This window comes from Furipterus horrens, unplaced genomic scaffold (assembly GCF_987537825.1).
Source record: "Furipterus horrens unplaced genomic scaffold, mFurHor1.1.pri manual_scaffold_4, whole genome shotgun sequence".
NCBI classification, from domain to species: domain Eukaryota; kingdom Metazoa; phylum Chordata; class Mammalia; order Chiroptera; family Furipteridae; genus Furipterus; species Furipterus horrens.
The window spans coordinates 25,796,717-25,824,167 of record NW_028327174.1 but is presented as its reverse complement, the minus strand read 5'-3'; the positions used below and the strand labels follow the sequence as shown (position 1 = coordinate 25,824,167).

General features: G+C 42.4%; 1 protein-coding gene across 4 annotated transcripts in view; it reads left to right on the top strand.

Moving 5' to 3' along the window:
* The window catches only part of DUSP16 (dual specificity phosphatase 16), a 98,782-nt gene extending 77,594 nt beyond the window's left edge, over nt 1-21,188 (top strand). For all 4 annotated transcript variants that reach the window (XM_090272858.1, XM_090272859.1, XM_090272856.1 and 1 more), the window contains 3 exons: nt 9,867-10,026; nt 15,958-16,081; nt 17,958-21,188. In XM_090272858.1, the coding sequence (XP_090128984.1) occupies nt 9,867-10,026; nt 15,958-16,081; nt 17,958-19,134 (1,461 nt within the window). In that variant the 3' untranslated portion in view covers nt 19,135-21,188. The remainder of the gene's footprint in view (nt 1-9,866; nt 10,027-15,957; nt 16,082-17,957) is intronic.
* The last annotated feature ends 6,263 nt before the right edge of the window (nt 21,189-27,451 follow it).

Here is a 27,451-nt window from a genome sequence, read left to right as displayed (position 1 = left end):
GAGGCGGTAAAAAGATGGCGAGGATGGAGGTAAGAGTATGCACTGCAGGCTGCACTGTCTGAGGCTCATTGGAGCAGTCTGGTTGAGAAAGAAGAGGGAACGGCATGGATTCTTGCTGGACAGGACCTGGGCTGTACTGAACAAGATGTGCCCAACGGAGGAACCCATGCTGTTGAGGCTGTTGTATATCATGGTACAAGCATAACAACAGTGGTAGAGCTACTGTACGACTCTACTACTGCTTCCCCAGCTCACATCCTCTTGACCAGTAGTGCAGCAGACAGTGCCCTAAGTGCCCTGAAGAGTGATTTTTCTCTAAAACCTCTAATTTACATCACCTTTTGTTGAAAAAACAATCAAAGATATTAATTCAACTGTTGGTGATTTAAAAGTGCTGCTTTCCTATATGAAGGCAGTACCTTAACATTTTCTCCTTGAGGAGCTGATAGAATTGTGCTAACTGTAAAGGAAGCGTCCAGGGTGGCTTGCTTTAGCAAGGGGGAAGCCAGGCTTTTCAGGAGGGAAAAAATACTCTATCATCGGGTGGCAGTGAGGCATTTGGTTCTTTTTTTCTTTTTTGCCTTCAAAACTCCTTACCTCTTTAAAATTTTACTTTGACACTGTTGTTAAAATATCAGCTCTTACCGTGAGATCTGCCTGTTGGAAATTTGATAGCTTAAGCATGTACTGAGCCTTTCTGGTGAGGTCACACAGTGCCTTTGAGCATGTGATGATTATTAATTCTCTTCTAGAGATAAGCAAACTATGTCACAGAAAGCAAAATTAATTTCCTAAAGTCACATGCCTCCCTAGGGCAAAGCTGGAGATACTTAATTCAGTCCTCAGATCAGAAAACAAACTAATATAAAATTCCTAGTTAGAGATCCTGTCCACAATTACCCCAGTAAAACTTAACCAGTCAACCAGCATGTAAATTCACAAATAATTGGTTGCAGATCATTTTGGTGACTTTTAACGTTAAATTGAGTGTCACATTCATTTTGCTACATACCTTTTCTGGGTTTAACAAAACCATGTCAGTTAGCAACCATGTGAGTGCCTGCCAGATGAGAGCTGGTAAACCTGAACCTGGAGTTGAGAGAAACAGTTTTCTTGTTTTTAACTGGCTTCTAAATGTATACTGAAGTGGATATATACGTAGATACATTGAGAAGAGGTGGTTGTAGGGGGAAGAATGAGTTTATGGAAGTTCATGGGTAAAAGATCTTGGGCAAGGAGTTATTATGGAATATTGTCAGAAAACTTCATTATTAAAATGTGCGTAGTCTAGGGAATGGTGAGAAAGAAGCATGTACTGGTAGGCTAGACAGCCTTGAAAGTGGTATGTAGAAAATTTACGTTTAACCTCCAGATTCATTGTTGAGAAGAGTCTTAGTGATAAGGGGATTTCATGGATCATTTAGTCATCCTTCATTCGATAAATGAGGAAATCAATATTGCAGAGATGTCAAATGAATTTCCTGATGATGAGTTGTAGAACCAGAATTTCCTCTATTTCACAGTATAAACTGATCTTCCTGCTCAACACTCTGGTTTAAACTTTCCAGGAAAATAATATGCTTCTTAAAGTTCTTCAAAGGTGAAGATTTTTATCATCTTTCCTAAAAGTATATTCCTTTTGATTAAAATTTAGAAGCTAAAGTCTAAAAACAGTACCCACAAGACCACTAATTTTACTAGTCCTTTTCTAAAAAAAAAACAAAAAAAACAGTGACACCAAAATATGTTAAAAGCATGTCACAGAAATTTTCTTGGGAGGATCGTAATAATTTACCATTTAAAATGCTAGGCTCTTTATATTATTGCATTTAACCCTCATAATAGCATTAGGAGATACGTTGGCCCTGAGTTGTTAAGTCACATACTCAAGACTTTGTGGCTAGGAAGTGACTGGCTTCAAAGCTGGTCAGTGGCAGAGATCAGATTCAAACCCAGGCTAGTCTGGCTCTAGGTCCTGTGTTTATAGAATTCCAGAAGCGCCCATCTCATGGAAAGTGGAGCTTTCTATAATAGGCTGTTGTGAAGGACTGACAAAGCTTAGCAGTCTCTTGAATCACAACTGAGATTTTCATTCCCTGCTTTTTCCATATCATATTTTATACCAGCAGTATCCAACAGAAATATAATGTAAGCCACACAGATGACTTAAAATTTTCCAGTAGCCTTATTAAACAAGTAAAAGGAAACAGGTGAAATTAATTTTAATAACATTTTATTTATCACAACATATTTAGAATATTATTTTAACATGTAATCAATATAAGAATTATTGAATTATTCTACATATTTTGTACTAAGTCTTTGAAACCTGGTATGTATTTTATAGTTACTACGCATCTCAGTGTGGATGAGCCACATTTCAGGTGCTCAGTAGTCACATGTGGCTTGTGGCTACCGTCCTGGACAGGCAGATTAATACTCTTCAGTGTGTATGAGTTTTTACTTACGTTTTAAAGATATGGCTCTTGTGTAAAAGACCATAAGAAGGAAACTTCTAGTCAAGATGGAGGCATAAATAGACATGCCTTGTCTTCTCACACAACCATAGAAAGAATTATAACCAGATCTCAAAAACAATAACCAGAACCATCAGAAAATCAAGCTATATGGAAGTCCAACAACAGAGGATTTAAAGAAAACACATTTATCCAGACGAGTAAGAGGGGCAGAGTCATGGAGACGAGGCAGAGAGGTGGTGGGGCTTGGACAGCGGCCACAGTGGCTGCAGAACAGACAGTTCCACATTCCCATGTGGTAGATAAAAATTGGGAGGGATAACCTGGGTGCGAGTGATCCCAGCCCCAGGCCAGACCACATAGTCCAGGGTGTTAGCACCCAGAAGATAAATCCCCATTACCTCTGACTAAAAACCAATGGGGGTTGGGGTGGCAGAAGAAACTGCCAGATTTTTGCCGCTTGAAGGGTCTGCATGGTCTTAGAACATACGCAAATCCTAGGGCAGCAACTGGAAGGGCACCAGTTACATACGAGAAGTGGGTGAAATGATTCGAAACTGAGTGAGAGCTGGGCAAATTGCCAGAAGCCAGGCAGTGGCATCGTCACCTCTCTGAGCCCCCCACCACACACAGAGCCACAAAGCAGTGAAGCAGGTGGCCCTGCCCTGGCAATTACCTAAGGCTCCACCCCCACACAATTTATAGGTGCCTTTTCTACACAGGCCACACGACTTAAGACAGGGAGTAAAAGCAGCTCTACCTAATACACAGAAACAAATGCAGGGAGGCTGCCAAATTGAGGAGGCAAAGAAATATGGCCCAAATAAAAGAACAGAACAAAACCCCAGAAAAAGAATTAAACAAAATGGAGATATCCAACCTACCAGATGCAGAGTTCAAAATACTAGTGATGAGGATGCTGAGAGAACTCATAGAGTATGGCAAAAAATAAAGAAGAACTGAAGGTTGCACAAAGTGAAATAAAGAAAAATATACAGGGAAACAAGAGTGAAGGGAAGGAGGCCAGGATTCAGATCAATGATCTGGAACAAAAGAAAGAAATAAACATTTAGCCAGAACAAAAAGAAGAAACAAGAATGGAAGAAAAAAAAAGTGAGGAGAGGCTTAGGAACCTCTGGGAGAACTTTAAACGTACGAAAATCTGAATAATAGGGGTGCCAGAAGGAAAAAAGAAATAGTAAGAAATTGAAAACTTACTTGAAAAAATAATTAAAGAAAACTTCCCTAATTTGGTAAAGGAAATAGACATACAAGCCCAGGAAGCACAGAGCGTCCCAAACAAGTTGGATACAAAGAAGACCACACCAAGACATATCATAATAAAATGGCAAAGATTAAAGATAAAAAGCAGCAAGAGAAGAGAGTTACCTACAAAGGAGTTTCTGTAAGTCTGTTAGCTGATTCTCAAAAGAAATTCTGCAGGCAAGAAGGGGCTGGCAAGAAGTATTCAAAGTGATAAAAAGCAAGGGCTTACAACCAAGATTACCCTATCCAGCAAAGCTATCATTTAGAATGGAAGGGTGGATAAAGTGCTTCCCAGACGAGGTAAAGCTAAAGGAGCTCATCATCACCAAGCCATTATTATATGAAATGTTAAAGGGATTTATTTAAGAAAAAGAAGATCAAAACTATGAACACTAAAATGTCAAACTCACAACTATCAACAATTGAATCTAAAAAACAAAAACTAAGGAAACAACTAGAACAGGAAAAGAATCACAGGTATGGGGATCATTTGGAGGGTTATCAGCTGGGAGGGAGAAGGGGGAGAAATGGGGAAAATGGTGTAGGGATCAAGAAGCATAATTGGTAGAAACAAAATAGACAGGGGATGTTAAGAATAGTGTAGGAAAGGGTGAAGCCAAAGAACTTAACATACACAACTCAAAGGACATGAACAATGTGGGGTGGGATTATTGGAGGGGAGGGGGGTACTGGTTGGAGGGGGGCAAAGGGGGAAGATTGGGACAACTATAACAGCATAATCAATAAAATATACTTAGAAAAAAATAGAAGACCAAAAGAAGTCATTGGTAGCAAAAAGAATACTTTTATTTTCCTTTTCCCTCACAACTGTATTCTTGTTTCTCACAATCTGTTCTTTATCCTCCAGCTTTTGTACTAGAGCTGGAACAGGAACAGTTTATTATACTGAGTAGTTTGCTGATGCCCAGTTCACATCTGAACTGAGTGGGGTTTGAGCAAGAATCTCTAGTTACTATGTAAAAGACAAAAGTTCTTGATCGTTTTTCTCCCTTATCACTTAAAATTTAAAATAGGGACTTTTGTTTCACACTTAAATACACGAAATGCATGATGGAATTACCTATTAGGAGTCGTTGCTAAGCCAGAATTGTATCTGGTGAGCCACTTCAGCCTCGTCAGTGAAGTAGTTCTGCTGCCCCCTCTCTGTTTGTCAACAGCGCGCTGCCAGCGTTCTGTGCGTAGCTTCCAATTTCAGCCTTTCCTTATGCAAACTGGGCATTGCTCTGCACCTTCCTGTTCTGCCTGCCACGAGGACTGCTGCTGCTTCCCCTTCCTTTCCTATAAGAATCGGGCAGTAGCCTAGACACAGTGAGTATATGCAGTTTCAGGGTTCCATATGCCCTAGGAAGACAAAGGTCATCAAACTTATCAGTAAAAATACAGCATTTATTCAGTGTCCACTATGTATAGAACCCCACACAGTGTACACGTTGGTCAGACAAAATGTGTTCCCTGAACAGTGATTCACAAGACAAAGTGATGCGCGCTGTAACTCCCGGTACCGAGGCAGTGTGGCAGAGTGACTGGGAGCCAGCTGTGGAGCAGGCAGTTTTGCATTCCAGGTCTCCAGCCATATCACTTTAGCCGAGTTACCGAATCTTGGTTTCTTCACCTGCAAACCGTAACGATGCCTGCCTCTTACTGTTCGTGCAAGGTTCAAATGAAATGGCATATGTCAAACACCAAGTACAGTGCCTGGTTTCTAGGGATGCTCTTTACTATCACCACAGGGGGATTATACCAGGTGCTGGGTACATGGTACCTACATACAGTGGGTGTGGTCGGTTAAGGAAGGCTAGGTGGACGAAGTGGGAGTTAAGGTCAGTTTTGAAGGCAAAAGGAGTGGCAAATGCAAAGTTATTCATTGCCTTGACTTCCAAAAGAAAAATTACAGTTCTGTTATCTAGAATTGCAGTGCCCATGGCGATTTAATGGAATTTCTGTTTTCAGCCTAGCTGAACATGGGAGGCCTGACCAAATAGAGCAGTTTTATTAGTGCTTCACTGTATAGTAATCCGTATCCTGTATATTACTCCACAGTCTACATCAACAGATCATAGAGTCCATATTTTAAAGTTAGTTCAACTGTTGGGGAAAATTTATTTCATGGGTTAGGAGAAAGAAATTTTTAATGAGAAAAACAGTACATGAAAATCATGATAAAATTAAGATTTATTTTTAACTCACATACTGTTTTTGAAAGTTTTTTTAATTGTATCTTGAAACCAGAATCCATTTTAAAAAATTCTTAGGGGGTAATCTCTTCTACTTTTTACCACATGAACCCTTTTTTATATCCAGCCTGATACATTGAGTATAATTTCCCTACGTAAGGCCAGTTAGAAGAAAGGATGGTTCGAATTAGTGAAAAATATGCATTATAGGCTTTTTGGTGGTGGTGGGGGTAATAGCTTTACTGAGTATAATTCATATACCATGTGATTTATAAGCTTTTTTATTGAGATATAATTGACACGTAACATTGTATAATCACCTGTTCTACAGTTGAGGAAACTGAAGCTGAGGGAGGTTAGGTAATAGTTGTGTATGTTTTACACAATATACTGAAACAAAACTGAATGAATAACATAAATATCTTTATAATTTAGTAAGACATCATTGATATCCATTTATGAATAAAAACCATTATTTTAATAACACAATTAGACCCATTCTCCATAATTGTAGCTCTGTCCAGTTCCATCCTCAGAAGCTTTGACAGAGATGCCCTCTCAGCCACTTACATGCACAGGAGAAGGATCAGGAGATGCAGTTCATGCATAGTTACGGGAGATTTCAGCCGGGGGTGTAACTGACCTCAGAGCCGCTCTGGGTCTCTGCCCTGACGCCCTCAGCGGTGAGCACTGGCCTTAGGGTACGTGCCTGCCTCTGGCTGCAGCACATCTACTGCCACAGCCAGCGGCAGTTGTGTGTGTCCCTGAACCTGTTTAGGCTCGTGTATTTGTTTTCACAATTATATACATTAATTAAAGTATTACCTACATCAGTGAGGTATGAGTGAGGGAAGAGAATCGTTTTTCTATGACCTAAGTTAAATGTTTTAGAAAGATTCAGGAAAGACAAATTGCTTTGCATTTTTTTCTGTCTGACTAGGTGGGAGGAAGGCAACTGTAAAATATTTAGGGGACAGTCACGATCTACAAGGATTCTGTTCTGATATTGTTTCACCCGTTCTTGCCCATTTAAAGCAATGGAAACATAAGGGGTGGATGCCTTTGGTTGTGATTTGCTTAAGAACTCCAGCCAGCAAACCTGTGAAAATAAAAGTAGGGCTCCTGCATCAGAAGTTAGAAGATTAATGTACATTTTTTGTTTTGAGTTAAAATGTTTTGAATACATACATGTCATTTTCTCCTTCAACTGACTTTTTCCACAGACATAGTAACTACAAATCCAGATGAGAGGGTACTTATTTATGGTATTTAATTCAGTTAGCCAAATCATATTTAAGTTTTATCTGGTGACATTTTAGGATTTTTATTTGCTTTTTTGTTTTTAAAATGACCATGTTTTATTTATTAAAGTCCCATTTTATTACAAAAAGATTTTTCAGGTAGCACTTACATACATTGATTCAATAAATAGGTTTTCTATAAGTAAAATTTTTATAAATCAAGTGAAATTATTCCATTTTTTTCTCCTTTTGTGTTTAAATTATTTTATTATCACTCAGTTTCAACACATTAATGTCTTTTTCCCTCCCCCCTTTGCCAGTGACTTAAAGCTATTATTTAAATCCACATTTTATGGTACATTGTTTTATAAGTGAAGACCACTTTGAGATATAAACAGTGTTATAAGCATGGGTCCTTGGTGTTTCTGAAATCAGGTCAGAGCCGCCCCTTTTCCACATCGCCTGTCTGTGCAGCATCACGGTGTACTTGCAGGTGGCTGGTGGCAGCAGTCAGTGTGAGGCATCCGCAAACCTGCCACAGCAGATCCCAGAGTGAACGCGGCCGGAAGACCAGCTCTGTGACGCCTGCTGACTGCAGTAGAGGCGACAGTGGAGGTGGAGGGGTGGGGGTAGGGGATGAGGGCAAATAAGACGTGGATGAGTCTCCTCAGATAACCATCTGGGGTTGAGTCACTGCTGCCTGACCTACTGCTGTTCTTATATGGGAGAAGCGGTAGTAGGTGACCTCAGCATGGAAAACAGATGTGACCTTTGCTGCATGTACAGTTTAAAAGCTGTACTAGTAAACACCATTAAGATCGTCACCGCCTGATTATTCACCTCACGGAAGCCTCTGAGACAATCAGAGGGCTGGGGCTTGGGCACAGCTACAGGGTGGTCACTGTGAGAAGCTCCCCTGGTTCCAAAGGCTATTTCTTGACATTGTTATCTCACAGTTGATATGGTGTTGCAATACGGTCTGGTTTATGAAGTCTACCTCTTATGTAAAATAAAGTATATTTATTGTGCCAAAATGGGGTAAATGAAGGGATTAGGGAATTGGCAAGTTTCAGGAGGGTAAAGAAGGAAATTACTGTCTTTCAGGTCTTGGAAAAGATTTGTAGAGGAGGTAGCATTCCAAGAAAAGGAAGAAGTGACCAGAGTCACTTATAGGAGGATTGTTTCAGGCTTAGGGCACTTCCTGAGAGGCAGCAGTGGATAACTAAATGAAGCAGTCGTAGAGGCTTGCCTGGAAAATGGTCGACGGGGCCATCAGTTGAAGAAACACGAATTGAATGCAGCTGGGTATCTGGTGCTGAATGTAGAAAAACAAGCAAAAATCAGTCCAAGATCTCACTACTTCATTACTTAATAGCACGGACAAGAATTATCTGCTAATTATAACATAGTATGCAACGTGCTTTGCTAATAGTGTGAACAAAGTATTTTGGAAGGCCAGAGAATGCAGTGGTTAATTACGCAGGAGCGGGGAAGAGTTCATAGCAAGGTTAATTTAAACCAGGTAGGAAGAGCGAAAGAGAGTCATCAGGAGGGGGAACAGGACCTGCTAAGCACAGCGTGAACAGTGGCACAGGAGGGTGGGTGCACGAGTGATGTCGGGGGATGCGGAGGTTGCACGGGGCCTGGAGTGGGCAGTGAGACACGATGAAATTGAAAGTGTGGATAAAGCACTTAGCCCTGTTAGTTTGAAGGACGATTACTCTAGTGTTTGTTTAGTTTATGTTTTGGAGAAGAAAACACTGCAAACTTCAGGAGCTCCCTTGGTGGCTTTTAAGTTATCATGATGAGGACTGACCACTGAGCAGTATCACTGAGTACAGAGAAGATAAGCGGGAGAGGTGGTACCAGAAGGATTTGGCACCTGTTTGGATATGGGGGTTGTGAGAAAGAAGCAAAATGAATTGATCCTATTTTCTAGGTCAAGCATTTGGGTGGATGTTACTACCGTAAACCAATTTTAGATTACAGAGAGGAAATGGGAATTTGGGGCAGAGAAGAGAGAAAGATAATGGGCTGAGCTTCTCACGTGCTGAGTCTGAAGGGCCTGAGGAAGATTCAGACAGAGATGTCCAGTAGGTGGCTGCAAATACGGGTCAGAAAGTGAGGAGGGAGTATAAGATTCATCTGTAGAGATGATCGTTAAACCTATGTAAATAGATTCAACCTTTAAAACGAGTATTTAGAATGAGAAGACTGCCTAGAATTGTATCTTAAGAGAACCACCAGCATGTTCAGTTTGGGAAAAGAAAATATTCTTGTATGTGCACATGTTCTAAAGTCACAGTAAACTGTTGTGGTTTTATTTTGTATTCTTTGTTCTACTTCTCTTTCTAGTAATGAAGTAATAATTGAGAGTTGACTTTGTTACTGATGTATGATTTTCAAGCATACTATTTTAAGCAGACTTTTCACCCTTCAAAGAACATGCTATTTTTAGCTTAAGTCTATGGATGTCATTATGCTAGGTTTTTGGGGTTCACTTATTGAATGAACCCTCACCAGTTCTGGAAACTAGTTGAACCCTGACCAGTTTTAGGAAGCTAGTATTGAACGAATTCTGATTATTTCAAGGAAACTAGGAATTTCTGTCATTACATTCAACTTGACTTTCAGAATGACCATGTTCATATGCTATGAGTCATTTTAACTGCTCTTTCCCTCCACAGGAACTAATACAGCAGAATGGGATTGGTTATGTGTTAAATGCCAGCAATACCTGCCCAAAGCCTGACTTCATCCCCGAGTCTCACTTCCTGCGTGTGCCTGTGAATGACAGCTTCTGTGAGAAAATCTTGCCGTGGTTGGACAGATCTGTAGATTTCATTGGTAAGTAGCTCAAGTAATATTAGAAGACCTTTGGTATAGGTACATCCTTTCCCTCCATTCCCCACCCCCTTTTTTAGGAGAAAAGAAGCCTGTTTCAGAGATTTCAGAAGTCTGGAACAACACATGATGCTGCTTATCTCATTTAGTGGCTAAGGTGACGTGTGTGCCACGCTTTCCCAAAGGACTGGCCTTGTGACATTCTAGCTAACTGAACGCTACCAACGTTAAGCCTGATAGGATCTGTGATTGTGAATTTGCAAGTGTTTGAAACTCAGTTAGACTTTTGGGGTTAAATCTCTTACCCACTTTTTGAAACCCTATAAAATACTTCAGAAACTTCGGTGGCTTTCCTTAAACTGTTTTTGCCTCACTGCTCTGTTTTTCCCAGAGAAAAGTCAAATCCTGTGAAAACAAATCCCATTACATTTAAAGTCTTTATGTCACAAGATTTCTAAGCCTCAGTCCATGTGCCAGTAATTTCAAATAGTTGTGGATCTAATCAAATTTTCTTATACACACACACACACACACTCTCTCTCTTTCTCTCTCTCTCGCTCGTTTGTTCACTGTTGCGACACAATCTGATTTGTACCGTAATGTCAGTCCTGGAGCCACTCCACCCCCAACACGACTCCCAGCTTCCGGGGTTGTGGTGCCGCTTTGGTGCCGCAGGATCGAGTCTGCTGGTAGTAAGCTGGTGATGTGTGTTTGCAGCGTGGTCTTGTTACAGAACCCCTGGGCTGCTCCAGTTGAAAACAAACCCACGGGCTCTTTAGTTAGGGGCCCGATTGCCCGCCGCCAAAATTATAACTCTCAATACCAGAGTTTGGTGAAAAGAAAAAAGAATTGTTTATTTAACAGTTATATAGATTTAGTTACTTGCGGATTTCTGTTATTAAGTCTTATGCTCTTTAAAACACCCACAAACACATATCCTTGCCTCCCCCCCCCTTCCAAACCAGGCTAGTTTTAGGGAAGTCACAGAAACCGTTTCCCTACTTTCCAAACACAGTTCAGTTTTACCAGCAGCTGCCAATCATTCAATCTGATTGGGGAGGTCCTTTCTGTGCTGTGGTGCCCTCCAGCTCTCAATGCAGGATCGCCTGGATTCTCAGCCTCCTTGCAAACTGCCTTCTTCCTGCAAACCGCGTGGATCTTCTCTCCTTCTCAGAACTGCATGGCGAGAGCCTCTTAAAGCAGCCTGGAGACTCCTTCTCCAAGCCACATGGAGCAGGCCCCTTCACCAAGCCACGTGGAGGGAGCACACGAGAGAGCAAGAGAGCGAGAGCCAGCGCGAGCGCGCGAGTGAGAGTCAGAGAGCGAGAGTCTCAGAGTAAGAGCACGAGCGAGAGCCAGAGAGAGTCCCAGAGTGCCAGAGCGAGAGCCAGAGCGCCAGTGAGAGCCAGAGCCCAAATGAGAGCTTGAGAGAGTGAGCTAAAATGTCTGCAGCTGCTTATATATCCCTGACTGCGTCATCTGACGCAGTGGGCGTTGCAAACAGTTCTGACCATTCACAGAACCTTACGTAGGCTCTGTGTGCTTTCCATACCGTCCCCTGGTTCAAGACTCCTCCCATCTGCCTGAGGCTTTGGATGCATTAAAGCCATTTGCATAAGAAAGACAGTAGCCACCAGCCTCAGGCATGTGGAAGCATTTGAAAAGCTGCTTACTTCTCCCCATCCCCCAGCAGCAAACTCTGGGAATTTTTGGACTCCCCTGTTTCTGTAACAGTTTTAGTGGAGACTGGTGAACAGAGGAGAAACATTGCTCACTCTTGAATAGCATAGCAGGTTGACCCTTGGTGTTCTACGTGAGTTTTTGTCATTGTCCCCCACCCTAAGGCACATAAATTTGAGCACCCAAATCCATAATTAAATACTCTGAATTGGTTAACTATAATTTAAAAAAGAAACCAGTTCCTTTTAAAAAGTGAAATTATGTAAATTAAGCCTCTCACTATATGTACTTTCATCTGCAAGGGAAATTTTTGGGATAATGATTTTATAACTTTCGGTAATTGTGAAACAGTTCTCTCTGTTTTAGAGATTCCAGATTGCCAAAAGTTTTCATCTTTTTTTAAAAAAATTTATTTTTTGGCTTTAGAGAGGAAGGGAGGGAGAGAGAGAAACTGATTTGTTGTTCCACTTATTTGTGATGCATTCATTGGTTGCAGCTTGTATGTGCCCTGATGAAGATTGAACCACAACCTTGGCACATCGGGACGATGCTCTAACCAACTGAGCTACCTGGCCAGGGCCCAAGAGTTTTCATCTTTAATTAGGATGCATCGGTGAAACATCTTAAGATAAATAGCTATTTCACATTAACATAATCACAAACAAAACTCCTAAGATTAATCCCCCCCCATTGTACTTTTAGGAAATACTCAGCATGTCATTTAGTTTTTGCCTCTTTAAAAGATTAAACAATTCTGGTTAATGTGCTCATTGCTTATCACACTGATCCAGGGACATTTGGTTCTAATCTCAGCTAAAAGTGCAATTTCAGAATCTATTTAAGAGAACCTGATTTCAATAAGTCGTGACACTGCCCAGGGTTTTGGAGCATTAATAGAAAAGAGAATGTGAGTAACTTTGCCCTCCACTTGTTTTCTTCCTTCATGGGAGATAGTGGTGTCACCCTGCCACTTCTAATTCATACGAAAGGAACCTCACCATGTTCCAAGTTCGTTAAACACACACACACACACACACACACACACACACACAGTGTAATTTATTTGTAGTATCTGAAAATACTTGAAAATGCTTGACACCATTTACTGGGGCCGCCATCCTTATCACACCCAATAATTCAGGGCCAATCACCAGCCCAATTTGGGAATCAGTCCCTTGTTCAGTGTGCTTGCTAGTCTTCTGCAGGGCGTTTTGAAGCCATGGTCAGTCATGGCTGAGTATATTATTAGAACACCAAGGGTCAACCTGTTACGCTATTCAAGAATGAGCAGTGTTTCTCTGTTTACCACTCTCCACTAAGACCGGAGCTGAGTCCTTGGTAAACGTTTGGTAGTATCCACTAAAACAAGAATGAAAAGGGCGGAATTTAGCTCCATGGCAGCAACTCATGATAAGCACATATGTAATTATTTAGAATTGAGGCAGTCATAGTACTGGTTAAAATGTTAGTTGCCTCCAGGCTGTGTAGGATCATTTAATCCACTCCCACAAGAAAGCTATTAAAGCTCCTCAGCAGTAAGAGATGGCAGCACTGTTTGTTGAATTGCCTTGGCTCTTGGTTCTAACAAAGTGGCCACGAGTGATTCTATCATGCTGCAGGGTATGAAGATTATGTAACCAGACAGTAACTCCTGGATATCAAGAAAGGGATGACAGTTCTCTTGGTCCTTGTTAGGGTGACTTACTAAACCTGATTTATAGTCTCTCTTGGTTTTCTTCTTCAATTCAACAAAGTTGAGCCACTTCAGGACATACAGAAAAGTCTCCTAATGAAAAATGGGGTTCTGAGTCAGCACTTTAAAAGGAGCTTGACCTGGCATCTTCTTGTGCTGTGATCCCACTGTGATTAACAGTCTGTCTGCCTCCCTGCTATTTTTTTTTAATATGCTATATTGATTATGCTGTTACAGTTGTCCCAATTTCTTTTCCGTTTGTTCCTCTCCACCCAGGGGCGCCCTCCCTCCAGTGCTCCCCCCCTTAGTCCATGCCCATTGGTTGTGCATATAGTTCTTCTCAACATCTTCTATCTACTCCACTCCCTCCTACTATGCTTCTTAATTCCTGTACCATCTCCCTCTTTTTCCCCCTTACCCCTCCCCACTGACCTCCCACAATAATGTTCCCCATACCTATAATTCTTTTCCCACTCTTGTTGCCTACTTAGTTTGCCTTTGTTTCAGTTCCCTAGCTTCTGCTGTTGGTTGTTGTGGTACAGTTTTCATTTTAATGTTCATAGTTTTGATCCTCTTTCTCCTAAACAAGTCCCTTCAACATTCGATATAACAGTGGTTTGGATCTGAGGAACTCCTTCAGTTTTACTTTGTCCTGGAAGCACTTTCTCTGCCCTTCTATTCTGAATGACAGCTTCGCTGGATAGAGTAATTGTGGTTGTAGGTTTTTGCTTTTCATTACTTCGAATATTTCTTGCCGGTCCCTTCTTGCCTGCAGAGTTTCTTTTGAGAAATCAGCTGATAGTCTTATTGGGACCCCTTTGTACGTAATTGTCTTCTCTCTTGCTGCTTTTAAGATTCTCTCTTTATCCTTAATTTTTGACATTTTGATTATAGTGTGTCTTGGTGTGGTTCTCCCTGGGTCCAGTTGTTTTGGAACACTCTGTGCTTCCTGGACCTGTAAGTCTATTTCCTTCCCCAAGTTAGGGAGGTTCTGCTTCATTATTTTTCCACATAATTTTTCAATTTCTAGTTCTTCTTCACCTTCTGGCAACCCTGATTCAGATGTTGGCCTGCTTATAGCTGTCCCATAGGTTTCTGATCCTCCCCTCATTTTCCTCACTTTTTGTTTCCTCTTTCTGCACTGGTTGACTGTTCCTTCCCTGTGTTCCAATTTGTTGATTTGATCCCTGTTTTTCTTTCCCTCACCACTTGTTTCGTATGTGTTTTCATTCATTTCAGCAGGACTAGCCTTCATTCCTTCCCCGTCTTAAGATCAGCTGTTAGGTCTGTAAGCTTTCTTGTAACCAAAGTTCTGAACTGTGTCTCAGAAAGATTTCCTATCTGCTGAGCTGTTAGATTAGATATTTGCTGTCTGGTCAGCTGAGTCACCGTCACCGGGATCTCTATCATAATCTGTGCCATCCTGACAGTTTTGTGTTTACCTTTGCTTCCTGGGTGGGGCTGTCACACCTCCTATGCTATAGGGGGCGGAGTCCCATGCACTTGTCACTACTGGGTGACCCTTCTCACCACACTGTGGTGTTTTGTGTGGGGGCGGGGATCCAAGATGGATTCCTGCCATTTACTCTCCACTGAGAGCCTGGGAGTCTCCTCTGCCATCCCCATGCCCTCTGGCCTTCACAGTCTGAGGCAATGGGGGTCTGCCTTCCCCAGCATTGGAATCGCGAGCTGACGAGTCTGGTTGGTAGCCGGGGGTGCTCCCCAGGTGTTTCTTGCTTCTTTTAAAATACGGGTGTCTGTGCTTACCACTGTCCTACCGCTATCGCCACTGCTGCCTCTGCCAGCACAGCTTGACCTCTCCTCCCCGGCTTTGCCCCTCCACCCATCTGGACAAGCACCACTTGTTTTTAACTTTATATGTTGGACTTCCATGTAGCTTTATTTTCTGGAATTTCTGGTTATTTCTGGTTTCGTGGTAGATGTATTCCTTCTTAGTTGTAGAGGGAGATGGAGTGTGTCAATCTAGGCCTCCATCTTTGCCGGAAGTCTCCGCCTCCCTGCTATTTAAATAGTAATGTATTTTCCATGTTTGAAATGAAAAATATTTTGAAAATTTTAATATCTTTCATATATTAAATTATGTTGTACACCTATGTCAGTTATATCTAAAAATTGGAAAAAAAATGTAATCTCTTTACTAGAAAAAAGTTGAAGTGATAGTCAACATGGGTAAACAAGATACTAGCTATATCTTAAGATTTGGGGTGTTATTTTCTTTATATTTTCCTGTATTTCTGAAATTTTCTACACTAAAATAGAATCATGGCATGTAGGATTTATACTCCAGGAGTTATTAAAATAACAAATAATGCAAAAATGCATGGTGAAAAGTACTGAATAAGAGTCAGTTAACCTGAGTTAGGGACAAATTGCTTATTCACATGGTTGGACCTTCATTGTCTTATATGTAAATAGTGGGGAGATTATCTTCCCCTGCCTCCTTAAAAGGCTATTAAAAGGAAATACCTGTAAATAGATGCGATGTACTTTGAGTTGTCAGATGAAAGACCACTGACCCTTCTTGAATTTGACTAACACAGAAAAAGCAAAAGCCTCCAATGGATGTGTCCTGGTGCACTGCTTGGCTGGGATCTCTCGCTCTGCCACCATCGCCATTGCCTACATCATGAAGAGGATGGATATGTCCTTAGATGAAGCTTACAGGTGAGGACAGGGACATGTCTGGTGTGGCTGGCTTTTCATATGCCCCGAAACGATGAGATGTGAGGGTGGGTAACCAAATTAAAGCTGTTCATGGTTACACTCCTTACAGGTGACTAGATTTTTAAATGGTCTTTTCAGAGATGGGAGAAGAATGCATTTTTATAATTCAGCACAAATTCTACTCTTAACATGTGTCACATGCATCCTCGGCTACTTGTTCTGTTTTAGGAACAACAAATCCAAACAGATCTCGATCCTGTTATGTGAATTTATATATTTTCCTAATTGGGGATATATCATTTATTCTCATTTAAATATGAGGAAAAAAGTTCCAGGTGACTACTCATAGAATTTCTACTCTCCTTCAGACTTCATCAATTTCATTGTGAGAAGGAAACCTAATACATGCAAATATTGTCAGACTAATAATTGTTAGACTCTATTCACTGCATAAAATTTCCTCCTTTCTAGAGTTGCCCAGATCTCATAGTGTGTAATTTTGACTGGGTTCTCCCACCCCCTTTCTCAGAATGGAGGGCAGGCAGGTGACAACAGCCCACCAGGGACTGGGATTTTCTTTTGTAACTGAACAATCTGAGTCCTCTGCGTGTCTTATTGGATAGAGTGGTTAGTTTTCATGTGATTAGGAATTAATAGAGATGCATGAAACTGGCGTGTCTGGGGATTTTTTTCCTTTCAAATTGGGAAGCCTAAACAGCTTCCACGTGAGGAAGGAAGTGGTAATGAGCGCCCTGTCTGCATTAGCCCTGTCATCCGTCCTTCAGACTCTTCACCCCAAGTTCCTCCTGCGCCACACAGAAACCAGGAGAAAAGGCACACTTATGTACGAAGCCTTATTATGAGGACTCTACATTTATGCTTGTTAACGTTGAGCCAGTCATTTCTTGGCTTTGTTAATTTGTTTTAGGTTACTTGATTTCCAAGGAGCTTATTTTTAATTTTTCTCTTTCCTTGTTCAAATATAAATTTTCAGTGTAGTTTCACTCCTGCATCTTGTGAGGAGTGTCCATGAGGGCCAGGAGCCACTAAAGAGTTTATCTGCTATCTCTTAAGTGTCTTTATTTCCACAGTGAAACATAACAGCTATTTATTACTAGTGTTGATCCCTTGATGAATCTTCTTCAATATGGTAGTGACAAAAACAGACCTTCAACCTGGTTTTGAATCCCAGTATCATCACTTAGTAGCTGTGTGATTTGGAACAAGTCACTTAAGGGCTTTAGGCACCTCAGTGATGGAGGTAGTTATACCCACCTGACATAGAGTGGTTTTGAGGACTGAATAATACTCTATTAACTTGATTTAAAGTATAGCATAGTGCTAGGCACACACAGATGGACTATCACTTTTGGAGAACACAGAGAAGGAACTTGGAATTGTGTACTTTTGTGCTCTGGCCATCTGGTACCCTCTTTTTTGATCATTAAAATGTGAACTGTCTTGAAGAAGTAGCTTTGGGGACTCTGAGAAGGCATGCTATTGGGAAATAGAAGATGAAAAGTAGCTATTACACCACACTTCTTTCTGATGGCAGCAGCGGGGGTGAGGAAAGAACCTTTTCATCACTTGCACTGGAAGCTTTCGGTCCTTGAAAATAAGGAGGCTAAAACAAGAGGTTTTGGGGACCTGGCACCCCCTCTTTCTAGCATGCTCCAGGGACCAGTTATAAAGCTTCTCAGTGCAGAGGCCCTTCTGTTCTCTATGTTGAGGTGTCTCCCTAATTAAAACAGTCATCTTCCAAAGGTATTTGGAAGGGTATGTCTAATTATTCCCTATTTCATTTATTTACTTAATATTCTTAAGATAAAGGGTAGTCATAAAATTCAAGGGTTTTGTTGTTTTCTTCTCTTCATAGATTTGTGAAAGAAAAAAGACCCACTATATCTCCAAACTTCAACTTTCTGGGCCAACTCCTGGACTATGAGAAGAAGATTAAGAACCAGACTGGAGCATCAGGGCCAAAGAGCAAACTCAAGCTGCTGCACCTGGAGAAGCCACATGAACCTGTCCCTGCAGCCTCAGAGGGTGGACAGAGAAGCGAGATGTCCCTCAGTCCACCCTGTGCCAACTCTGCTACCTCAGAGGCAGCAGGGCAGAGGCCTGTGCATCCTGCCAGCGTGCCCAGCATACAGCCACCACTGATAGAGGACAGCCCACTGGTACAGGCGCTCAACGGGCTCCACCTGTCCTCAGACAAGCTGGAAGACAGCAATAAGCTCAAGCGTTCCTTCTCTCTGGACATCAAGTCAGTTTCGTACTCAGCCAGTATGGCGGCATCCTTGCATGGCTTCTCCTCATCGGAAGACGCACTGGACTACTACAAACCCTCCACGACTCTGGATGGGCCCAGCAAGCTATGCCAGTTCTCTCCAGTTGAGGAAGTATCAGAGCAGACTCCAGAAACCAGCCCAGATAAGGAGGACGCCAACATCCCTACAAAGCCGCAGACTCCCAGGCCTTCAGACAGCCAGAGCAAGCGCTTACATTCAGTAAGAAGCAGCAGCAGTGGTGCCCCCCAGAGGTCCTTTTTATCTCCTCTGCATCGCAGTGGGAGTGTGGAGGACAACTACCACACCAACTTTCTCTTTGGCCTTTCCACCAGCCAGCAACACCTCGCGAAGTCCGCTGCTGGACTGGGCCTCAAGGGCTGGCACTCAGATAGCTTGGAGCCCCAGACCTCCACCCCTTCCTTGACCAATAGCTGGTATTTTGCCACGGAGCCCTCTCACTTCTACTCGGCCTCAGCCATCTACGGCGGCAATGCCAGCTACTCTGCCTGCAGCTGCAGCCAGCTGCCCACCTGCAGCGACCAAGTCTATTCCGTGCGCAGGCGGCAGAAGCCGAGTGACAGAGCTGACTCCCGGCGGAGCTGGCACGAAGAGAGCCCCTTTGAAAAGCAGTTCAAACGCAGAAGCTGCCAGATGGAATTTGGCGAGGGCATCATGTCAGAGAACAGGTCGCGGGAAGAACTGGGGAAGGTGGGCAGCCAGTCAAGCTTTTCAGGCAGCATGGAAATCATTGAGGTCTCCTGAGAAGAAAGATGCTTGGGACTCTGTTGACAGTTTTTTTCTTGTTCACACACACACACAAAGAATATTCCCTGTAAATCTGAAATATATATATGTACATAAATATTTTTGGAAAATGGAGCTATGGTGTAAAAGCAAAAGATGGATCAACACAATTGTTCTCAACATCTGCATTTGAGAGATCAGCTAATATTTCTCTCAACGCAAGTGGAAGGGCAGATGCTAGAGCTCCCCGTAGACAGATAAAAGTTATATGCAGTGAATTGCACATCCTCTCGTTCTTACTAAGTTTTATTTGGTGTTGGAGGACGAAGTTCCCTCCCGTTTTCATGTTGTGCTACAGAAATCTCAAGTACTAGTCTCTGTCCTGTCCTTCCATAGTGCACCTTAGCGCTGAGACTGAGCCAGCTTGTGGGTCGGGTGGGTAGACCCTACTAGGGACAGAACCTAATGGTAAAGCCAAGAGAAACGATCACATCCCAAGCTGATTCACAAATCTAAGCTCACTGGGCAGCCGAGTGATTCGAGCAGCATTCATTCTCCTGTTCAGACCAGTAGGGGCCTTGCCAAGATCTACTTCAGAGCAAACCCAGTACCTCAGACAGAGTCGGGGCTTTCACCACTACCACATCTGGGAGCCCGTTTTCTCGGCATCGTGAATAGGTTGGTGGCTAGTCACACTTTTCAGTCCAACTCAAACCATCTATGCACAGATTTCCAGTTGGGCCTGGATGGAGGTGGTAATATATTCCTTCCTTCCTTCTCAGCTTTATGAAGAAAAAGAAGGGAAACCATCTAGGACTCAGTGTAGCATCCAGGAATCTGGCAGCTAATGATTTAAGCTAAGGTTGTCAGGGGGAGGGCTGAACAAATGTGCCTCCCTCCTTATAAACGAAAGAACTCTCCAGAATGGGATTGGTAATCCTCCAAAGAAAGATGAACTTGGTTTAAAGCCAGATGTGAATTTATTTGGCTGGGTAGCTGCGCAGCAGCACTTCTAACCCTCAGGCAGCGTAGATGTTTTCCATTTGTCTCATTGCACAGATAACATTTTGTGAAAGTGTAATGATAAGGTCGACTTTTACCGGAAGCTACCAAGAGGGAGAAAGATTAAAGAAGTTTGTAAAATTGCTGAGAAGCAGCAGGAAACATTTCTCTGGTTATTTTCCCCTTAGCATGTGACGAGGGTGGTATTTCTATAATTTCCTTAGACTTTCAGATTGGCGAATCGGGCTGAGAGGCTTGAGCAAGCGAGGAGTATTCAGAACACACCAGGATAGGAAGGTGAGGAGAAGGGGGTTAAGTTTTGTTTCGTTGTGAGCAGAGTGGAAAGCCACAGCCAAGCTATTCTCAGAAAGTGTCCTCAATAATTTTTCAGTAGAAGGGACGTACCAAGCTGAGGTGGGACCAAGGTGGTCTGTCAGTCCTTGACCTGCTATCGCTATGGGATCAATCCTGGCAGCTGAAAATAGGAGATTTGAACAAGTACACAAGTGACAGTACATATCTGCTTTCACATAACTGGCTTGGGTTTTGTCAACTGCAGTGTGGTCCTCTTTTGAAGCCTTCATTCACGTCAGCAGCTTTTTTGGGGGGGTGGGTACCATTGTTCTTTACTGTAAGTGTAGCTAGTTGCTGACTCATATCTCAGGTTTTTCTGTGTTTGAGAAACGGACAGTCTTCTGACGAGGATGTGACTTGGTGTTTCCTGTTGCGACTGCCAAAACCAGCACAGAATGACATGACTTGATTGTAACAGTGAACGTGTCTGGTGATGCCCAGATCATACACTGTGTGAGATGGGTTTAAACTGAAGGCAGGAAGAACGTAAACTGCATGGGAGTACACTGTTACCCTATTGAAAAAGTTTGGTTAAATCATCTGAGTTAGTGTTTCTTTATACTTTGAAATTTTGGATGTAATCAGACCTTTCAAGGATTCACACAGTAACTTTTGATGCGTGTACACACACAAATGTGTAACTGCTCACTGCTTTCAGAATTTGGTCACAATGGTTGAACATGTTTAAGAAATGAAAGCAATAGGGCCAATGTTAAGTATGTCTCAGGAGGGTGAGGGGACTTGGTTTAGATGAGAAATTTGGGCATAAATTTGCCATGGGATTTCTCTTGACCATGGTCTCTTCCTTCTTGTGACTGTGATATAGTCATACACTACAACCTGTAGTCCTTGATTGTTAATGTCAAATAATCAAGTTCTTGGAATCAAGACTCCCTTGCTGAAAGGCAGCCTGCAAGGCTCATCCTGGAGCATGTGGGCGTCTCAGGTGGGGGGCGGGCGCTCCTCAGTTTGTGCTCCAGGGGAAGCCCTGGAGTCTGCGAGGATGATACAGAAGGGTGATTTTAAAGAGCAAAACTAGACTTCTGTGTGAGAAATGCTGGGAAATGGTTTAGAACATTTGTAAAGTTAGGTGGAAAGTGTGTAAATGTTTAATATGAATATAGTGTTCTTTTGGAGCAAGGCAAGCTGTTGAATGGTTAAATTGTGCATTTCTCATGTTGATGTGTCATGTGTGTTCATACGATGAAATAAAATCAAAACTGGTACCTGTTTATACTAAAATATGAGAAAGGACCTCTCTTTGCAGCTATAAGCCTGGTGAGAACAGCAATGTCCAAGTTGTTAAAGGAGCAGTGGTGGAACCTGCCCTGCTGTTATGGCAAAGAGGATTTAGCTCAAAATAAAGTGGTGAGGTCATCAGATAAGATGATGGGTGCTGTCGTGCACATGAAACACTGGATCACGAGCAGTATCATGCCAGCCTTCATTCTTTCATGTCTATACCAAGTGCACACTACAGTATAGAAACTAAGTATTTCCCAACTCATCGCACCCAGAATAAGCCCAGGGTAGGAAGACCAAAGACCAGGTACACATCTGTGGTACATGGTAATGTATATAAGTGGTGTTATAATTCTTGTAGGAAAAACCGAGGAGGAATAGTTATTAAAGGTCTGTCCTCCATTCTTGCCATGTACATCTGAACGACCTCTCTGTTCATAAATGACACTGGGCATGATGACTTAAGAAGACCAGAAGCTTAGTCTCATCCGTTAGTAAAGAATTACACAATGAAGGAATAAAGCATTTGCCTTCAGTGCAAGCAGATGGAGTTAATGATGATAATAAGAATCACAGGTGAAGTCATTTAAGTTGGTTGTGAGAGGTCTCTGGGTGAAAGTTAGATTTAAGAAAATTTAAGAAGGATTGGACTGGGTGAGTGAAGACTAGAAGAGCTGCCTTGGCAAGGACCTTGCGGAAAAATGGAGGTGTGACAAGAATAAAGGGCATGTGGAATAAATCTGCCTCAAGCTGGAAGGTGGCAGGTGTTCCAGGCAGAGGCTCAGATGAGGTGTAGGTATTGGGAAGGCGTGAGGGTCAAGCCCGTCACTAGCTTAAAAGCAGACATTTTGACGGGGGGGTAGGCTAGTGCTGAAGGATTAGTTAGGGTCTGACAACTAAAAGTAACCAGGGCCTAGACTAAGGGGAAGTAAAGTATGGATGTGGAGAGTAGGGTGCACATAGTGGGACTAGTTGACAAAACCTTTTTTACCCTTAAAACCTTCACTGCCATTGTATTTTAAATATTCCTGTTTGGTTTTGCTTTTCTGACACTTAGGTAGGAATATTTTAGGACTAGTAAACAAAATTTGTCTAGGTGCTTTTCTCTGAATATTACTCTTCTACGTCTATAAATGGAAGCAGGAAGTAAGTTATATCTAGCATTCTGTGGGACCCACTCATCTCTGTACAGCAAAATTATACTGGTTAGATCTTTAAAGTTGCAAAATCAACTGGAAAATGATAGCACTTTCTTGGAAGATGTCTACAAGTCAATCATATTGTTGCAGTTTATGTGCATAGACATCAAATTACATTTATGTAAAAGCAATTTTCATTCCTTTGGTTCTAGAGCCAGTTTGACATGCTATAGGAAATGCAGAATGTAACCTGGTAGGAGGGTTAGTGCAGCTATGGTCTGAATCAGAAGTACTTGGTTCACAAAAGCTCTCAGCATAAATCACGCCTCACCATGGAATAAAAGGCACCAGTCATCAATGCCATCAGGTCTTACAGTAACACTGATGACGAACAACAAATTCCTAAGAGGAATGGGTGCACGCACACGCTCCTGCGCACCACATGAGACACGGGTAACACTAGGAGCCAACTAGGTGCAGTTGCTAAAAACAAAAATTTGTTTGTTTGAAAAATGACTAGTTTATCTGGTTACCCTTTCCTTTTGTAGCCATGACATTGGAATGCCTTGTGTGTGTGCAGGAAGTAAAATGTTTTTTGTCATAAATGAGTGACACTAGGTAGCTCTTAACCAGAACAAAAGTCAGGGTAGGGGAAAGAAAAGCAAAATTATTTCTCTCATGATTAAGAAAAATCTTACACCTAAAAAGTCCACAAGAAGAAAATTTTTTGCTTCACTCTACAATCTAGTGTCAACATTTTAAGTAATTTCCTACTGGGCACTATATATATCTGGGTTTAGCTGAGGTATAAACAAATTGGGAAAAGAAAAATTTCAATCTAGAATGTAATACAGTGTTTGCTCACAAACCTCAATTTCTGAAGATTCCTGCTTTTGCTTTGGGACTTGCTAGGGGAAATGCCAAAGCTCAATAAATTCTATAAATCAGCACAGAAGAACCAGTGGCACACGTCAGTCCCCTGGGGCTACTGGTTTATGTAACCTTGGAAACGACATAGTTCTAATACCTATAATTACCTTTTTCATACATTAGAGGAAAAAACAAATACCTAGAGAATACAAAAACAAAAACAAATGAAAAACCCACCTCACTTCCTGAGTGCACTCCTATATCTCGGTATGAAGTCCTCAAAACTCAATTTCGTCAAGTATTCACTCTGGCAGAGAATATAAGTTACTAAGAGTGAGAAAACTTTGAGGGAAACAAAGACATGAAATCTATATAAGTGTTCATGAAGTCTACATTATTGTGTGCTCTAACCCCACAAATCATTTTTTGAAAATTTATATACACATAATACAAGGAGTGAAGATCAGCTTCTACAGATCTACTTCAACTAGTCAAACAAGGAGTCTGCATTATAGGGGCCTGTTTGATGGTGTTCATAAATAGAGATGAATAAACTGACAAGCAAAACAGATTCATAAAAGAAGGGAGCCACAGGATACTGAACTTATGATTAACAAAAAGAAGGAAAGCAGCTCTCCCTTAGGAACTCAGAATTCAGAGTCACTATCCGATCAAGAGCTATGGCCATTGCTCAGACAGAACAGGTAAGGACGGTCCTCATTATTGAAGACTGTCAGAGCTGCAGACTTGGGAGTCTGAGAGCTGGAAGGGCCTGAGAGCCCGCCCAGCCCAGCTCAGCTCAGCTCATGCTGTGGGGAGGTGGAAACTGAGATCCAGGGAAAGGTGACTTACCAGGGATCAAGGCTAGAAACTCCGAACCAGGGCTCTTCCCACAGCTCCAACGGCCTCCTCCCTTCTGAAACACCCTGCAGTAGCCAGATAGGTCATCGAGTATTACCCAACAGTTATCTAGCATAACTCTTGAAACAACAAATCATTCAGAGTCCCAGAATCCAATGGAAAAAGTAAAGTATTGAGGGAAAAGGGCAGGTAACACAAAGTTATCAGAGAAGAACCACTAGGAATGATATAGAATATGGGACCTTAAGCAATTAATTACAGGGGTTGGTAAAAAGAGTCCCAGTTCAGCTGTTCTTTCTTTGCCTGAAGTCACATGGTGGTAGTCGGGCAAGAAGCTGGATAAGGCAGAGCCAGTACGCCTGAAGCCTGCAAACAAGGTAGAACCAGCACCCTTGTCTCCCCGGAGCCCACGCTGGCCTCTTCTCTGAGCCTCCATTCCCTGCCACAGCTGACCTGAAGGAGAAGCTGGCCCGACAGCTTGGAAGAGCGGCAGGCAGAGTTCTCGGAGCTGGAGAAGCTGTGGGCCCTGCTGCTGCCCACAAGACCCATGAAACGGGCATGAGATGCCACATGGCCTGACCAATGGCAACTGTCAGCGAGTGACCTTCTATTGACAAATCTCATGCACGTTCCTCTTGTGGCCAAACCTAGCCTGCCATAAACGGAATTCTGGGAAACAGGGCAAGGCAGCCAAGTGGACACCACTGCGAAACCACCCCACACCATAAATACTTAGTTAACTAGAATTCTTTAAAAAAATATTGAATTCACCTGTTGTTCTTTTCTGCTGCTCCCCAGTAATAAGTAGCCTACCTGGTTAGGACTCAAATCTAAGTTAATGCCATGTTTTAATTCGTTTTGTTATGTAAATTGTATTAAGTGCAGTGAAGGGAATGGCACCTGAGCCCTGAGCCACTTTATAGCCCTGGAGACAACCAGCCCTTCCTTATTCAAAAGCTACAAGCATGTCCTTATGTTCAGAGCTCTGTATACGCCAGGAACTCAAAGACAGACCATGATGCCACTTACTGTCAGTCTAGGTGAAGGGAATATGAGCATTCTTTGTATTATTAGTTTTTACTTTTCTGCCAGTTTGAAGATTTTTAAAATGAAGTTAAAAAAATAGTAATGAGAGTAGGTGGGATCTAGTACAGCCATATTAGATATTAAAATGTATTATGAAATATATTGAAATATGAAAACAGCATGAAACAGTATGCAAAGAAAGATCAATAGATTAGAATATAGTCCGGACTTGATCCTCAATTATATGGAAATTTAATACATGAAAGGAATCCTGCATATCAATGGAGGGAATACACATTACTCAAAGTTGCCGTCTTCTCCTCTGTGACATTTCCCGGAATAACCATAGCTATCTGATAGGTTTCTGAGTTACAGAACATCTTTCTTGCTTTGAACGCTTAAGCATTGCTCTAGAAATGGTTTACGGCCCCACTTCAATCCTGACCATCAAAAGGTCTTATGAAGACAAACTTTCGCCAGCGTGGCCCAACCGAGGTTAAAGGTGTAGCTCCCTACTCGCAGCTCATTGCTCGCAATCCCTCCGTGGCTCCCTCAGACCACTTTATCTCTTCGGGCTGATGTCTGCCCCCCGCCCCCCGACTAATGGGGAAAGGCAGGCACCAGTGCCCAGGAAGGCAAACATGGCAGCTGGGGGTTGCCCTTGGAAAAAGGTGGATGGTACCCTTGGCCTCTCCCCTGGGCTCTGGTTTCCAACTTGTCTTCCTAGCTCCGACGGAATGAACAATCTTGATATATATATATATTTTTTTTTTTTGGTCCTTAGAAAACCCTAGAAGCTGTTATATTTTTTCCTATGTTTGAATTTAAAAAAATTTTTTTCCATTTAATTTAAACTGTTCATGCTTCTGTCATTCAGAATGTAGTCCATGATATAGTTCATTCTGACTATATTCCATTCTGGACTACATTCTGATCCATTGATGTTTCTCTGCATACTGTTTCATGCTATTTGTTTCTGTCCTACATTTTATTCTGGGTTCTAAGAACCTTGCAAGACAGTATCTGATTAAAATCCAAGATATAAAAAATTTAAAAATCCAAGAAGCAGATAAAGTTTACCTGAGATATGATAAGCCATGTGATAGCAACTTTAATCTTATAACTATACTGAAAGCTGTTTTTGACATCGAAAACACACCTGTGAGGTTTGGGGGAATAATGGGAGCGAGGTGAGACCTGCATGACACCCTGGCCCCAAGGGGCTTCCCTTCATTCCCAGCTCTCAATTTCCCTGCCTGGATCTGTTCCTACATTCCACTTCTTCGCTTCTTCAGTCTTTTCTTCCATTAGAACATTTATGGTGTGCAAAGAAGTACTTCTGTTGTTGCTCAGATTGCTTCCCTTCCTAAACTCCCAGAGAATTGCAGCAGCATTTTGAGTTTACTGTCTCCAGAGAAGCAGGGCAGGGACCCTGCGGCCACCTCTGTGTCCCCGGCACGTCCGACGGGCTCTGTAAATGCCTGCTGAGTGAGTGCTCTCCCGTGTCCTGTCCAAGCCTGGCCGCACAACACACTGGCCAGGCCAGGGAAGCAAATGCTGGCTAAACCCTTGTTAACAAAAATTGGAGTCCTGCCAGCATTGACGTAATAAAAAGAAACCTCCGCTGTGCCTCAAGGAAGCTAGTTATCAGTAGGGGAGAGGGACCCGATGAGGGTGTACAGAGGGCGTCGTCTGCTGGCGACGACACGTGAGGGACACCACAACCCGGCACAACACAAAGATCCCAGGGTTGCAGCAGGGCAGAAAGAGCCCGCCCCAGATAAAGCCCTATAGGGTGGAAACAGGGCAGAACAGCAACAACACACAGACCTGGATTCGAT